This window comes from Pelecanus crispus, chromosome 5, assembly GCF_030463565.1.
Source record: "Pelecanus crispus isolate bPelCri1 chromosome 5, bPelCri1.pri, whole genome shotgun sequence".
In the NCBI taxonomy this organism is placed as follows: Eukaryota; Metazoa; Chordata; class Aves; order Pelecaniformes; family Pelecanidae; genus Pelecanus; species Pelecanus crispus.
This window is the reverse complement of record NC_134647.1, coordinates 84423834-84441032: the sequence shown is the minus strand read 5'-3', so window position 1 is coordinate 84441032 and position 17199 is coordinate 84423834. Positions and strand designations below refer to the sequence as shown.

Below are 17199 nucleotides of genomic sequence, written 5' to 3'. Positions count from 1 at the left end.
AGGAGTAAAACCCGCCCCGGACACTTGTACTAGGCGAGCCATTGGAGCCTCCTCATGTGTGAATAAACACAGTGACCATTTAATTATTGCAGCTCCTGATGATCCTAGATTTGTTTACAGAAAACGGAGGACTATTTTCCTTAGTGACACATTACAGTAGATATATTAAAAAAGCTAATTGCACTTGGGAGTTAAAGATAAATTGACATGCTCTTAAATACATACATTTCTTTTTCTTTCCTGTTCTCTAATGAATTCATAATTTAATCGGAGAAACTGCTAGATTCCCTCCAAATACTAGTGAAAATCTCAAAGGAGAACAAGCTGCTTATGCAATTGTTCTCGTAAAACAAAAGAGTATTCAAGTATGGTATATAAATACTAGAAACAAGAATGGTATTCAGTTGTCTCCTTAAAAGCTTGAAGCCTACAAATCTTCATACTGATGGTCTAGTTCTGAGCTGAACATTAATGAAAACATTTTCTATTATAAACAATACTAAAGCACTTGTATATATTACCACTTCCCTAGGGCAAAGTTCTGCTTTTGGGCGAATTACAGAGAGATGTTATTACAGCGTTGTCCTGCGTACGCCAGAGCGACATACAGATTTAATCCAATTAATCCATCTGTAGAACAAAGCAGAGGGATGAAACCTGGCACAAGCCAGCTCTCACGGCGTGACCGTCCGCTATTTGCCGTGCAACCTCGCGACTCAGGGTGGCGGATCAGCGATCTGTGAGAGGACGGGGACGCGCCTACCCCAAATCCACCACAGCAGCACTGAGGGCTTCAGGGTCGCAGCTGGCAGGAGGGGCAGCCTGGCTGAAAAGACAAAAATGCCCCAACCCCTAAGTCGCTGTCCTGGTTTCGCCTGGGATAGAGTTAATTTTCTTCCTAGTAGCAGGCATAGTGCTGTGTTTTGGATTTAGTATTTGTTATTATTATTATTTTACTTTATTTTATTTCAATTATTAAACTGTTCTTATCTCAACCCAGGAGTGTTTCTCACTCTTACTCCTCCAATTCTCTCCAGGGATAGAGATCGGGTGGTCACCATTTCATTTATGGTAATAGTAATAACAATATCCAAAGCAAGTGATGCCCAATGCAATTGCTCACCACCCGCCGACCGATGCCCAGCCAGTTCCCAGCAGCGATCGCTGCTCCCCGGCCAACCCCCCCAGTTTCCATACTGCCCATGACGCCGTATGGTATGGAATGGCCCTTGGGGCAGTTGGGATCAACTCTCCTGGCTGTGCCCCCTCCCAGCTCCTTGTGCCCCTGGCAGAGCATGGGAAGCTGAAAAGCCCTTGACTGGTGTCAGCACTGCTCAGCAACAACTACACCATCAGCGTGTGATCAGCATTCTTCTCCTACTAAATCCAAACCACAGCACCGTGCCTGCTACTGGGAAGAAAATTAACTCTATCCCAGCCAAAACCAGGACAGTCGCGAATATGCTTTCCTTCAGAGTAATTTATCCAGATTCTGAGATGGATTTAAATTTAGAAGAGAGAATGTGAGAACAAGAACCTGTTAAAAACTGAGGACACTTTTCACTTGCGTACTGCGAGTTAGGGGTTCCTATTGCTGCTGGGACTGCAACCGTAGCTGAGACAGGGTCAGACAACCCTGGGGCTTAAATACAGAACCTCCAAGGCGAGAAGAGTATAAAAATAAATTCCAAAGGGCCTAATAACATTGTACAAAGGCTGAATATTCTGGTGTCAGAAGGAAACTGGTGGCTCTTAGATCAAAACCTAATCACCCAAAAGCAATAAGATCCTTTGTTTTAGCCAGCTCGTCATTCTGTCACCCACTGGGGCAATGTTTTTTTACTAGCTTCCCGAATTACAGTTATTTTACAGTGTATAAATGTACACGTATATACAAGATAACAGTTAAAGCAAAAATACTTTGGAATGAACGTGGTTAAACCTTTAGCAGCCTGATTCAAAATCTGCTAGGAACCTTTTGCTTGACTTCAGATGAATTACTACCAGCATTTTAGTGAACTTCTCCTACCAAAAAAAAAAAAAATGTTAAAAAAGGGAGCTGTGCCTCACAGCTCACTGCCAGGACTGTCCTTCACGTGGAATGGAAGACGTGCAGAGCTCGCAGACAGTCCAGGCCACCTCTGCAGGCAGCAACGTGAGAGAAACCTTCCCGAGGTTACCACGTAGGACACCCTCTGATTCTCTGCAGCAAGGCCAGATGAGGGGAAAAATGTCTGCTCGTTCTTCGTCTCCCATCCCAGAAGACTTTATTTATGCATTAGTCGACCTTTCTAGCCATTAAGACCATCTTGCTTCAGCAGTTAATTAACACAAGTGCCATAATTTAATACAGTTAATGCTACTTGATGCCCTTTAATGTACCTTCCATTAGTGATATTATTGTAGTATTACCCTGTAAATTAAAATGAGATCAAGACTAAGAGAGGCTCTCTTTAATTAAGGTACTGGCACACTACATCGTCCATTATTCACTAGAAAAAAATCACCCTGATTTAGTGAAGCAGACCATCAGTAAGTCAGAATTAGTTCATGTGGATTATTAGGTTTCTTGAATAATGTGAGCACAATGGGGTTGCTGAAATTGCTAACAGCCATGTTTCCTTTTTTTCATCATCTTAATAAATACACAATGGAAGTGGTAAATTGAAGATGAATAAACAGGTGGTAATAGAGGAGGTAAGGCGTTCATCGAGAGTACACAGGCTTTCATCTCTAATGCAACATACATCAGGCTTATTTCGCACCAAAATACAAAGCAATGACAAAACAGACCCTATATTAAGTGGGCAAATCTCCTATCTATAATTCGTTGCGAAGTATTAACCACTCCAGCATCTTGTAAATTAAATATGGCAGCTTTAAGATAGACGCTTTTCACTGTCATTGATCCTTAAAATGCAGTGTGAAACAAATTACGTTTTATGCTGCCTTTAGAAACACGCTATTATGACCTTCGGTGATTTTAACTATATTTAACCTACAGGTTGCTTTTTTCAGTAAAAGGACTAGCTTTAAAATGTGTCTGCTAGCATCACTCATCCACCACACGTCAAGTTCCTTGGAAATGTCCCTTTGTATCCCATCCTCATGGAATAGCCTAGTCTAGCTTTACTAGATGTACATAAATATCTAGGTCTCGAAGCCCATAATATGAACCATTGTAGGAAAAAAAAAAAAAAAATTGTAACTTAATTTCTAGTTAACATCCTAAATGAACTACAAGGGTCGGAAAGCTCAGCTGAATCAGACGGAGCGGCACGAAACCCCTGGTGACCCTTGCTGCCTGCCGTGGTGTCCCCATGCTCAGGCTGTGCCAGGGCACGTGGCCGTGATGCTGAGCTGGAGACTCTTCGGGGGGGCCTTGCAAGGTTCCTGGTAGGAGACCAAAAATACCTAAAACCGGTGACAGTGGGCCTATGGCAAGTTACCTGTGGTGCAGCTCAATAATGGGAGGCTGCGTAGTGCAGCCCCGTCGCTACCGAGCGGTAAGCAAGCCCATAAATTCTTTCACAAGGAGGGCTCACCACATATTGACGGAAAGGCCACCAAACCCCTAGAGAGCTGTTCTGCTCATTAGCAGAAGAGTGATAAGAATTCACATGAGTCTAATCTAGTGAGATACTATTACACATCAGATATTTCTTCTAAAGCATGCGTCCAATTACTGCAGCATTTAGACAACAAGCATCAGCAACAGATAAGTTCTCTGTACAGTCACGCTTCGTCTTTATAGATAATTTTTCACATGAATGCCATGCCCCAGATGTGCTTGGAAGATTTCTGTTTCTAATTTGCATGCCATGCACTCTTTTTTAATCCTTCAGATGCTTTCTTTGATAAAGTACTGATGGTCCAAGTGAAGTCAGCCTAAGCTCCAAATGGGTTTTGAGATGGGGACAGCTTTTCCTTAAGGCGTAAGGACCTTCAAATCCTGAGCTTTGATATGATCCCTCTGTAGAGCTAACCTATGTGGGGGCCAATGGAGAAAGGGTTACACATTAAATAGCACGTTATTTTTTATATACTGAGGCTAATGTTACTCAACTATTTCAAACAGCATCTTAAGCTGTCCATGATCCACTTAGCCCTCTCAAGAGACTTCTGAAAAATAATTTATAATGTAACTAATGAGAGTTACAATAAGAATTCTTGAAACAGCAACATTTACCTTATACTTTCACACATTCAATTAGTGATTCTGTAGGTACGTGTATGTATTTGGTGTGGATGCAGAAGACTGCAACTACGTCCTAAATCTACAGTGCTAAGAAATGTGTTTTGATGTCATATAAAAATGTATCAGCACTGCAAAAGCGCTTATGCATTCAAATCTGTACGTGGCATCAATTCTTCCTTTATATAAAGTTAGAGGAATATTTTTCAACAGATTACATCACATTAATTTGATTCTATTTTGATTTTATGTATTGATTTTTGCAATAGGGAAATGCTTATGAACATGAAAAGCTTGTATAAAAGAGGTAGAAAATGGCAAACTCACTATGGGACTAACAAAAATAGTCATCAGTGTTTTATATCATCACTGTCTCTATTTTTTTTCACTCAGTCTTGTGTCTGCAAAAAATGCCCTGGCCTTCCAAGATGTATTAGCTTTTCTGTTCGTTTTGATACTTAGCTTCTCTTAAAAAAAAAAAAAAGGTTTTTAAGAGGAAGATTTGAACTCTCTATAGAAGAAACAGAGGAGAAGGAAAAGGTACGTTAGAGAGGTGAGTGAATTGCTAGTAGAGAAGGTCCCATTTATTTCTTCTGAACAAATTGGCATCCAAGACACATGTAAAGGGTACAACCCTCCTGCTTGAGGTCATCAGTCAATTGCTAGTTTGAGCTGGGAAGAAAATTTCCCGATAGGAATGTCATTGCACGTTTATTATTTCTGGGACGACGACACCTGATACCAGCCACTGCTTGCCCCTGGGGACTATTTGTCTTGAACCCAGCTGAGTAACCATCTTTGTTATATTCAAATCAGTCTCTCCAAAACACTGGTGGTTTTTTCCATTTTACTTCAGCTTCACTGCATTTCAGAGCTAATTAAAGTACAAGGAATGGACTCTAATCTCTGCCGCCTGCCTTGTTCACAGGCGGTTCACAGCTGGACCTAGTGGGAACGGTCCACGCAAGGGCTGCTGTATCAATCACAGCTTACATTAAAGGCCCGAAAAAGTAAAATGATAAAACAGAATCTCTCTTTTTAGTTAACTGCCATCAGACGAGGCTCCAACCGTAAAAAAGCAGAAAATGTCCTAATACTGAGGTGAATTCCTAAGCCAACATAGGACACTGTTAATATTGGTAGTGTAGGTTGGACTGGATGATCTTAAAGGTCTTTTCCCACCTTAGCGATTCTATGATTCTATGATTCTATCATCCTGCTTGTGAGACCTAGGGCTTAACATCCTGGGCTAGTGACAGCAAACTCCCCAGACTTTGTGCCACGGAGTCAGAAACTTCTAGTATGACCAGAAACAGACTTCAGCTGAGCCAGATTTCCAATGAACATGTCTCAGCAGAAAACGCTGTCATGTTTGGGGACAGAAAAGGTTTTGAATAACCGATAAAACCAGACGTACATGCTTGTTTCTAAAGGTATATATTCTCTTACCTTCCATATACCCTTATGTCCGAAATTGCATAAAAGTAGCGTGCCAGGTGTTGCTCATCTACATATATTTCTCCAGTTGCTGGCCTAAGCAATCTTATCCTCAGATCTGTGACGGTAAAGAAATCTCTTAACTTCTTGGTTGTGTCAAGCTGGCCATAAAGAGAAGCCATGTTATGAAGCCGAGGTCCAGCAAAAAAAGCAAATCTATCTTTGATTTCGAAGTGGATTATTTTACTATTTGTCATGTACCCAGTAGAGTATTCCTCTGTGCAAATGATTTCTAGGACTGTGTGCTGCGATAAATCCCTCACTGATTTTGGATCCATGTGGAAAGCATCTAAGCAGTCTGTGGCATAGTACTGGTAGGGCTGCCATGTTCGTCCATAGTCGAGCGATTTCTCCAGGATCATTTGGTCTGGACGGCCGGATTCAAAAGTGATAACTATGTTATCTGTCAGCTCAATGGTTTTGTTCCAGGAGAGCGTAATATTAACATGAAGAGGCTTTGGATAATCCTTCCAAGTTGTGGACTGCCAAAATGTGGAGGGATGTCTTCCTTCGAGATCGAACATCAGTTCCGGAGGATGAGCCAGTTCTTGGGTACTCGCATCACATTCGTTATTGCACATGTAGGGATTCCCCTGGAAAAGAGCAGAGCAGTGTTACAAGAGGCATGGTATAGGTGACTGTGGCACATAAAGATGTTTCTTGTCTGGCACATGAGAACTGCTGCTTTTTCTCCAGGAGTGAAACCAAGAAAGAAAACACAAATACTTGCAAGGAGTACCTTTATCTTAACGAGATTCACCCTGGCTATCTTACCTGTTGAAGTAAATGTACACACACACATATATACAGCACGCTTGCTTCTGTAACATAAACATTTTTCTTAGTATGTTTTAGAGAAAGAAAAGAGTTTATTTACCCTGACCGACTTGGACCAGCAATCAAGTCACAAAAGATGAAGACCAGTAAGCAAGCCTCTAACAGCTCAGTAACTCTGGCTCTTCCTAGAAAGAGGCAGCAGCCAAAGAGGATTTTTTTTTAAAACAAGTACATTCCTCAAGAGCTCCGTTCACAAAAGAAGTAATTTTTAGGGCAAGCGTTCTGAGTTCAGCAGTGCAGCCCATATATGCTCGGTATGAACCAGTACCCAGTACACCCTTCAAGTTTCCTTTCACCCGGGCGTGAAATTTATCATGCTTAACCGTGCCCCCAGCTCAGCACCGGCTTGCCTTAAAACATTTACACTCGCCACCAAAAGCCATTAGAAAAACAGTGCTCTGCCAGCGCTGGGGCTTGATTCAGACGCCTGCCATCTTATTACAGGGTAGCGAAGTACTTCAGGAAAGACTTTTCGCAAGGCTCCGGCTCCAATTTATCAGGACAAGATAATCCAGCGCTTGATTAGGTGGGAGATGTCAGCAGCTCCAGCTGGAACGCTGCCGAGGTGGCTGGAGCTCTGAACTGGGGGTTGAGTTAAAAACAGCAACAAAAAAAGCTTGCCAATAGTGCACAGCTTTTACTGCTGCTTGTCCTCTGTAGCAAGGTGAAAGTGAATTATTCTCCTCCTGGCCTTTTGATGCATTAACTTGCACGCTACAATCCTCTGCTTCTTCACAAAGGCTGTTTTGTCTGCAGAGTGGGGGCATCTTGCAGCAGTTGCCAAGATATCAGACCCCGTAGGCTGCACTGAATCATGTCTATCGAATTTCGGCTTTCAACAGTACATTAATATTTTGCTACTCGTTCCTCCTGCGTTTGTTCCAGGGAGCAACCGCTGCTCTGTACCCTTCCCTCCACCTCACACAGGGATTGTGGAGGAAGCCGTGCCTCTTTCCACCGACGGTCAGCACTGCTGGGGAAAAAGACGCACATGCCTATACCTAGCAGTGCTCGGCGGGGTGTCAGTGTCGCTGTTATTGTCATTAATCAGAGCTCCCCTCACCTAGCCCGAAAACAGAACACGCCCCGGTATGATAATCAAGCTTTTCTTTTCTTATAATTGCAGTTATGCTTCTCTCCATCTCAAAGCCTGAGGGCGATGAAGCGGTTCAATGCCATCCAGTGCGGGCAACGGGTTTCAGCCATGAGTTTCCACCCTGGCCACTGCTCCGCTCCTTGACGTACTCCCGTGAAACACACGCAAAAGGACTTCTGCACTCACCTCGACCTCCCCGCTGGCAACTTCCCCTCACCTGGGCAGGGAAATACCATTTCCTTTCTCTCCCTCGCTCCTTCCCGTTAATACAGCTGAATGCTAAAACTGACAGTGATTCACTGGGACTCGAAGTTAGGAAAAAAGCTACAAGCCAACAAAAAGGGTTATTTGAAAAGCAGCACACTGCTTGTTACACTGACAGCTTCAAAGCATGCAGCTGTAACTGAAAATACGCTGTAAAACGTGTCTATAATAAGTCCCTGTTACAGCTCTGATTTCAAGCTCACGGTTGCTATTTCTATGCCTTCCTTTTGAATAAAACAGTGAAAATCAAAAAATAAGTTTCAAGCAGAATAGAGAAAACATTGAATTTTTTATTATTTAAGCTCCGTTTAATACATCAGACACAAACGCCAGGATTTGCTAACTTATTAGGCCTTTTCTTCTCCTTTAAGGGAAAATATACATATTGTGAAATCTGTAAGGTTCCAGACCCTTTGACTACACGTAAATATCAATTTTGCAGAACATGCTGAGTTGCATAAATCACACCTTTCCAAGGTTTACTAGAAAAATCTGGTCACTTCTGTGCCTGTCACCAGGAAGCTGCCTGCGTACCCATAATGTATACGCTTCTGTCACCGCTTTGGTAACAGCAGCTTCCCCGGGAGGTCGCGGGTATCGGAACCCAGCAAATAAATGCTCCTGGGTAGGCGGGCAGGTGCGTTAAGCCCTGCTGAGGGATGGCTTTGGCTTCCTGCTCCGCAAGCAGCCGCTGAGTCTGCTGCGATTCTTCATGTTAAAAACTAAAGCCGCTCTGATGCGCCGGTCCCTGGGTGCTGGAGGAGGCGTTTTACGACTTCCAGCGAGTAACCCAGATTGCGTGGGACGTATTGTTTCTTTCTGTATGTAAGAGCTGATTTCTTTTGCTCCTTTTTTCTTTCACCTTTTCCTTTTTAGCAAAAGCTGAGGTGCCAATAGAATCAGGGAACGCTGGGAGCCGGGGCCCGAACAAAACACAAGCTAGTGTGAACACAGAGAGATCCTGAGAGCTGGTAGCAATAAGGTACCTCAAAGAATGGTGCAGTGATGCTAAAAACCAGCCCTAGCTTGCTACGGAACGGTAGTCAACATCTCTGTGGGCACAAAGCTTTTTGGGAAAGACGAGGCTCTTCCACGTAACGGCAGAGTATAGTGGGAAATGGGTCGGAATCACAGTGCTGTCCTGCACCTGAAACTCCTACCAGCGGTCACATCAGCGGCACAACCCACCACTGAAACCCGGGGGTAAGGACATCACTGCAAATGAGAATCCTAATGAAAAGCTTCAGGCATACCCTCCCCAATAAATTGAATTATTCTTTTAATTTTGTAGCACGCAATTCTCTTTTAAGAGGCGAATGATTTGATGACACCAAAATAACCTGTGTGGAATTCAGTATTCTAGAGAGGAAATTAGGAGAAAAAAAATCTAAGCTGATATAAGCCAATAAAGTACATGTCCTGAATTCTAACACAGGGAGGGGGAGAGAAATGATGAGTTTAGGTTAACTTCCCCTCTGCCTACTGACATGGCAGTCACTGATGTAATTTTGAAATATTTAACGTGATTATTGCTTCAGAGGCTTGAAGTCAGATTCCCATTTTCTCTACCAGCAACTTGGCTTTAAACTGCTTCTAATTCATCTTAAATGTAATTTGCATGTCAAGTCATACTTGCATTACCAAAACAGGGTAAAGGGGTCTTACTCTACATGAGCGTCCCTTGGTACATGGTAGTATGAAAACAATTAATTTAACTGGGATTAGCGACATATTTTAATGTCTTGATCTCTGTGATAATCCTCCATAAGACCTCTATCTCAGTAAAATGAATAGGGCAAGAGAAAATTTCCCCAATTTGTAAAAACTAAGCCCATCCTGTGTTGGGGACATCTAAAGGACCGGGGCATTAGCAGCTGTAAGTAATTTTGCGACCAGCAGGCAGCCGTAAATAGATCTCCATGTAAGCCTTCCAAGGAGCAGCTCTTCAGCTGGACAAGGTAGAAAATATTTACAGCTTTTCCAAATGATATTTAAGCCATTAGAAGATTTCTAAATAATCAAACACTAATAAATACTTCTAAACACTTCACTGCCAATTAGCGTAAAAGGTAGCTGAGGCTTTCCCAACGCCACGACCGCCTAAAAGAAACCCAGTATTTTCCTGCATAGTAATTGGAGATTGATATTAAATAGCTCCTTGCAGGCAGGCAAATTAAGTTGCTATTTATTTTGTTTTAAGCTGCTCGTGGAATTCATGGCCTTGCTACCGCCGGGCAGGAGCGCGTCTCACCAAGCGCATCGTCAGGAGCGCCTTGGTGAGGGACGGGACGGCGACGCTAGGGCGAGGGGTTTGGTTAGCAACGGAGCCCAGCAGCAGCGCGACCCCTGAGCCTCAGCAGGGGCTGTTCAAGGGTTAAAGTGCGAGCGCTGCCGCTCAGGCAAAGCCGCCCGTCGCTCACCAGTGCCATCCACACAGGCGTAGGGCTTGATTGAAGATGTTGCTTCTTTCAGTCTGCTTCCTGTCCACACCAACATCTCATGGACTTTTTTACTCAGGAACAAAGACAAGGGGGCTTAACCTTTCTGCAGCGTGAATATTGGAAGCTGTATCACAGATTACGTGCTGTAATAGACACCTGGCTAAATCCCTGCAGAGGACTGTAACTTGCATTTCCAAACTGGTGAAGGCTGCTGAGGTCAAGCAGGCCAAGATTTTAAGAAGCAGCAAAATAAATTTTCAAGCAGCAAGTCACAGCAACCGATTTTTATACCGCTGCCTCAAGGCAGTTAGTTAGCTCAGATGCACGAGACAAGGAATAAATACAGCCTGACTCATGTTTGGAGTGAGGTGGTGCAGTAAATTACTGCATTCAAGTCACACTTTTGGAAATAATAGAGTATTTCTGTTTTCCTCTCCAAGAGATCATTACAAGTAGTTCGCTGGTACTGAGCTGTACATTGCAGATGACTAATTAGACAGCAATAGCTAATAGCAGCAATTGCCCTAATGCTTACATTTTGCATGTGGTTTCTAACCAGGAATTACTTGTTTACCGTGACAGAGGCAGATTACGAAACCATTAATTGGGAGATACTACTCGTTAGGCATTGTCCTACTAAGGGCAAACAGTCGGTGCGGTGGAGGATTGGCAAGGCACGGAAGCTGTCGCATGGTAATTGATGCTATCAAACTCTCCACATCCATTAGCTGGTTTGAGAGCATCTTGGTCAAAGTCTGCAGAGTTATTGTTGTGATGAAGACCGGGATGGCTGTAGACAAGAACATTCTACCATCAGTAGCCTTTCATCACTGCAGTGACAGCATTTTAAGTTAAAGTGATTTAAGTTGGGAAAGAAAAAGTGCTAAAATCTCAGTGGAAGATTTGATGCTCTTTCACAGAGCTCCCAAGTGAGAGGCATCTGGATGGCTAGACAAGCACTTTGAACTCGGAGCTGCAGGCTGAACAAGACACATTCTCCAAAACCAGCAAAAAGAAAATAAAAGCATGTTTAAATCAATAACTTCTGGGGAGACTTAAAAAGATTAAACCAGGGAGGATCTGACTGGCCAAAAATAAATAATAATGCTTAACAACTTTGCGCACTTTTAAGCTTGAAAGTACACTGCAGATTACGGCCCTGATCCTGCAACAAACTTGGTGTAAGCAGGCCCTTAAAATTCAGATTTTAAAAAGATATTTCGGCCTCTAAGGATCTGGCATTTTGCCTTGTGGAGCATTAGACCTAGCTAATTAATCCTCATGACACCTCCATGAGGTATGGGATCCTATCCCAAATTTACATATAGATGCAGAATTAGAGAGAAATGCTTTTGCATGCCGAACTCTGTAATCCCTGATTGTATGGTGCTATTTCTTCCAAAGCCTTTTGGTAGATCACGTAAAGGCACTCTCGGCACTCAGAGCAGCCCTCACATTATTAGATCTTGCCTCTCCCCAATATTATGAACTGAAAATGTATCATAGGAAAACTTTTTAATATTTGCAGCACCAAATGCATTGGTGCATTTAGCAAAGGCACTTAATTCCTAGCAGAACATTCTCTCTTTCTACTTACTTTTTGGAAATGCTTTTTAATTTACTTTATGAGGCAAATGGAGTGTTGTTTCCTCTGAAACATCTCTACCCACTTTGGGGGGGAAAGCCTACTTATTCCTAGTTGGTAATTTTATGCTTCCGAGGCTATCTTTGACTTGGCAACCTTGCTGATATTATTTTGACCACTTGATCATTCTGGCATTAACAGTACCTTCAGGCAGATCTACCGGCACTGACCCAAGTGCAGTTTTGTTATTTCAGAAGCTCAATATTGGTGTTTTCCTCTTGTATCAGCAGGTATCTGGCAATATAATCACTTTCATATTTATAGCTTTTGCAATGTCATGAGGTGCATAACCCTGGGGCCCCATCGTGCTGAGCTCTGGCTGAACAATACAGCAAATGTTCCAAGAAAAACTGGGTTTCTTTATACACCGGGCGCACATTTGGGTTGGAGAAACTGAAATCCCAGAGGACACAGTACCCCTTTCTCTCAGCGCACTGGCACTTGTGCTGGGGCAGCCAGCCCATCCATGAGAGCGCTCCTTGGACAAGGCAGCAGAGGGTATGGATCTCCAGCGCCGTGCTCAGCTTGCGCCAGTGCATTTTTGTCCGAGATGCTTTTCCAGCTGTCCTGCCGCCCTGCAGGAGCTCCGGCAGGGAAGTTGTGCGGGAGATACGAGGGGTCTCCTCAACTGGGAATAGCTTCTACTGTCAATAACAACCACCTCGGGTGTCTCTACCTTAGATTTTGTGGCCCGATACAGACGTCATCTTGCTCACTTTCTGATTAGTTTGGACTATCCATGGATTTAGAATGGGAGCCATTGGGTGGGGTTGAAAAAAGATGCAAAAACACTGCAGCTGAAAGGTGTCACCCCTGGGCAAGGGAAGGACAGCACAAAGACAAGGTGGTCCATTACCATGGACAGACGGTCTCAGTTATTGTGGCGATCACAGAGGGAACACGAGCATCAAAGAAGTGAGAAATCAAATCACCTTGGTGGCGACAGGGGGAACCAGGGTGCTGGAAATGCTAAAAAATTCCTTTTTTCTTGAATTTTATTTTTTGGGGGTTATAAATAACTGTGTTCAGATTTTTGGTCCACAAAGGAAATCTGTGGATAGCCAAGTCTGAGAAACACGTTGTGAGAGCAGGGAGGGCCCTGCAGGCCTTAACGACCCCATCCAGCCCCACCGGGGCAGCAGCTGTTAACGACCTGGCCAGCCCTGCCTGCGCCCAGCCCCGGGCACTATTTAAGCTCAGGCTGGAGCATTCATCTGGCTCTTTCTCCTGAGTGGACATCAGGCTTGTGTTGTAGTCCTGCTCCTGCTCCTGCTCCTGCTCCTGCTCCTGCTCCTGCTCCTGCTCCTGCTCCTGCTCCTGCTCCTGCTCCTGCTCCTGCTCCTGCTCCTGCTCCTCATGGGGCTTGCCTGATGGCCCTACTTTGTCCACTCCTTGTGCCTGGGGCTGCCGATGGCCCGTCTGTCTCTGGGCTGTGCCCAGGCTGCGTGGGATGGTGCCTGTTGCGGAGGGCATGGCTGGTGTTGGGGTGGTCCTCTGCTCCCACGTGTGCCCCTGTGTTGGGTGACTCTGCTCCTGCTGCTCCCTGGCACTTGCTGAGGGGTGTGCAATGAGTAAGGAGGTGGATGTAACAGAAATGCAAAGCTCCAAAGCTTGCCCTAGGCAACACTGGAGCAGATTTGTATGAGCTGAGTATGAAATTAGATCATAGGATATCAAATCATGGGAGCATGGAAATTTTGTGTTGGGAGAAATTTCAGGAAGGCTCATGGCATGGGGAAATTTGAAGATTGCGGTCTGGGTGGGGTCCCGTACCATGGCCAAAGCCTCCCATGCAGGGCAGGGTGATTGCCATGAGCGGTGCTTGGCTGGTGCTCCCTCTTGGTGGGTGAGGTGTGTGTGAGTGGCAGGAGGTTCTCTTCTAGTAGATAACACAACTGAGTAAGTAAGCAAATGTAACTAGTCCTGTGTTTTTATTGCCCACAGACAAGCTGAAGAAATGTGCCTTGCAATGGTGGTGGAGGCAGGTGGGACGTGACGGCCGTGGCTTTTGCAAAAGGCTGGTCTTCGCTTTCTGACTGACTCCCACGGAAGCTCCATCCTCTGCCCCCGTGGCCCCGACGCCTGCGGTAAGGCTTTCCTTGTCCTCATGGTGGGCAGCTCTTCAGGAACAGCTGTGCAGGCTCATGCAAAGTATCGATGCTGAGAGTCCTGGCGATTGAGCACCTTCAGATACAGGCCAAGAATTTCAACCTGGTTTCTGTGTACATCAAGTGAAGTGAGCAGAAGAGAGCACTGGTGTGGTGGTTAACTGCTGAGCTACAGTTGTGTTCGGTGCAACCCTGTCCTGTGCTAATTTCAGTAAATGCATCTTACTTTATGTAGCTCTTTATGTAGACCATTCATCACAGCCCTAAAACAGTCACGGTTATGCACGTACTCGCTCTCGCATGAGGTTAGAAATGAGCAGTGTAGAAACACAAAAATTCTAAAGTTATTGAAAAATGCATGTACAGTTTTATAATGATTTAAATGAAAAATAGATGGCTTTGGATCTCTCCATTAAAGGACAGAATTATGATTTTTGTGTTTATATTTTAAAGGGAAAATATGTTGCAGTGAAAACAGTTTTTCACCAAGCTGTTACTGGTTAGTTATATGTTGTTATGGTAAGATTTTGGATATAACAGGATGGGCTTAAATGCAGTTTAAACACCTTCTGTCCTTAATACATCTGGACTAAAACTTTCTGTCGTTGAATTGCCACTTCAATAGCTTAACGATAATGTTGCATGTATTATTTACTTATTGAGGAAGATGCACAAAACCCCCTATTCTTTTTTTCCTCTTAGCCATTGTATTTTTCAGTCTGGAAGGTTTCTAAACCACTATGTAGCTCATTAACATAGCTTCAAGAATTATCTGACTGTCCCCCAAAGCAGACTGTCATAGCTTTTTAATAGCATACAGCTGGTCTACAGTGTCCAAATATTTAGAGTGGAACTGAAGACTGCTGTGTCTGACTTCAACTTCAAAAACATTTTACATAAGCTCATACCTAAATCTACAGTGCAAGATAACAAACTATTCCTAAACAAGCAAAGCTTTTTTGTCTGTTCCTACTGTATTTAAGTATAGAGTAATAAGAAAAGTCCATGCTAGTACAGGCAGTTACTATAAAGCAAACAATATGAAGAAAAAACTTTTTTTTAAACTGACATCCACTTAACCTCTATATTATTGGCTTCTGTGCAGGTTCAAACTAGGTAGTGGAAGTCTGAAATGCTAATGTCCCACCAGGAGTATGCAAAACAACTCCAGCGCTCATGTGTGTGGTTCATACAACAGCTCACGCTACATGGTGGGCTTGGCTGAGCGAACAACATGATAGGTAATATGCTTTCTAATTACTGCTTAATAATTTGGGAATTTTCAGATTCAGTGAAGCTCAAATTACGGTTACCGGGCAGTATCGTATCGTTCCAAATGGGGGTTTGCAGGCTGCATTTGTAAGGGTGGCGTAAGGCTGCATGCATGCAGACACGCAGAGAGGGTTCCCGTCCTGCCCGCGCCTTGCAGCCGCTCGCTGGCTGGCTGTCTTTTCCTCATAGCACAGCAAAACAGACCAAGGGCTTCCAGTCACTAAAGCTAACTTTTACACTAAATTAGAATGAGGCTACTCTTTAAAATAGCACAAATTTAATTCTTCTGGGTTTGGATGTGGGCCTTGAAAAAAAAAAAATTAAGAAATCCCATTGTGCCACTGTCCTGGTTTGGGCTGGGATAGAGTTAATTTTCTTCCCAGTAGCAGGCACAGTGCTGTGGTTTGGATTTAGGATGAGAAGAATGCTGATCACACGCTGATGGTTTAGTTGTTGCTCAGTGCTGCTTATGCCAGGCAAGGACTTTTCAGCTTCCCATGCTCTGCCAGGCGCACAAGGAGCTGGGAGGGGGCACAGCCAGGAGAGTTGATCCCAACTGCCCAAGGGCTATTCCATACCATACGGCGTCATGGGCAGTATGGAAACTGGGGGGGTTGGCCGGGGAGCAGCGATCGCTGCTGGGAACTGGCTGGGTATCAGTCAGAGGGTGGTGAGCAATTGCATTGGGCATCACTTGCTTTGGATATTATTATTGTTATTATCATTATTATATTGCTATTATCATTACTATTTTACTTTATTTCAATTATTAAACTGTTCTTATCTCAGCCCAGGAGTGTTTCTCACTCTCACTCCTCCGATTCTCTCCCCCATCCCATCGGGGCAGGGGCAGCGAGCGGCTGCGTGGTGCTGAGCTGCTGCCTGGGGCTGAACCCCAACAGCCACTTTCCAGTCCAGCAACTTCCAGTGGATCTGCTGGAAAATCTCTTTCCTTCAGAGCTGCACCTTTGCTGTGGGCTCAGCCCTGCCTCAGAGAGCTGGCAGCTCGTCTCCAAGGACAAATTTCCTGCCAACTTGGGAGATCCTAATTCGTGCCTAGCAATTATGCTGCTGTGTGGTGAGCTGGATGAGAGGGTTGATGTGTCTGGAAAGCAAGTGGGTTTTTCCCCCAGTCTTAGTTTTCCACTGAATCGAGTCTCTGATCTGATGTACTGCTTGGCCGGACGAGTGCTGGTACTGCCAGAAGGGCTGCAGCAGCTGGGGATGGAAGCGAAGCGGTGCAGATAGATTGGCTGGCTTAGGGCAATGTGAATATGCGTCCTAAATTGTGAACAAAGAGCTGAATTATGCCTGTGCTGTCATATGCTTATCTGTTAAATGGTCATTTCCATATACAAACAGCTACTTGTATGTGCAAATGTTATTTACGCTGTAAAAGACTATTCTGGGGGTATAAATGTGTATTGGACTTGGGCACAGCCAGATCTGTCCCAACAAAATGATGTTCACTACGTGTGTCACCCCAAGGCATCACTACGATTTTATTCTTACAAAGGGCAGCAGCATTTAGGACAACAAATTCAGATTACTTCCTTTTCTACAGATGTAAACATAGCACCTGCAAATGCCACTGGGGTCTGCACTGAAGGCATTTCTCTTGCAATCTCTGCAATCTAAATTCAGGTATGAAGAATTCTGTTTTTTCTACAGGCAGTGGTTTTCTTTATATGTCCATATATGTGTGAGCATGTTTCAGATTTTTTCTTTGCTTCATCTGAAAATTTTATTCTTTCCTAAGAGTGGAACTGTAGGATGTGCTACACCTGGGAAGAACAGCTGATGGAAGATATGTTATGCCATTGTGATTGCAAGTTTTACATTTT

General features: G+C 44.0%; 1 protein-coding gene across 1 annotated transcript in view; it reads right to left on the bottom strand.

Annotated features, from left to right (window-relative positions):
- Positions 1–17199, bottom strand: part of NTNG1 (netrin G1) — a 154314-nt gene that overhangs the window by 85489 nt on the left and 51626 nt on the right. The window contains exon 2 of the mRNA XM_075711073.1: positions 5645–6285. Within this exon, the coding sequence (XP_075567188.1) occupies positions 5645–6285 (641 nt within the window). The remainder of the gene's footprint in view (positions 1–5644; positions 6286–17199) is intronic.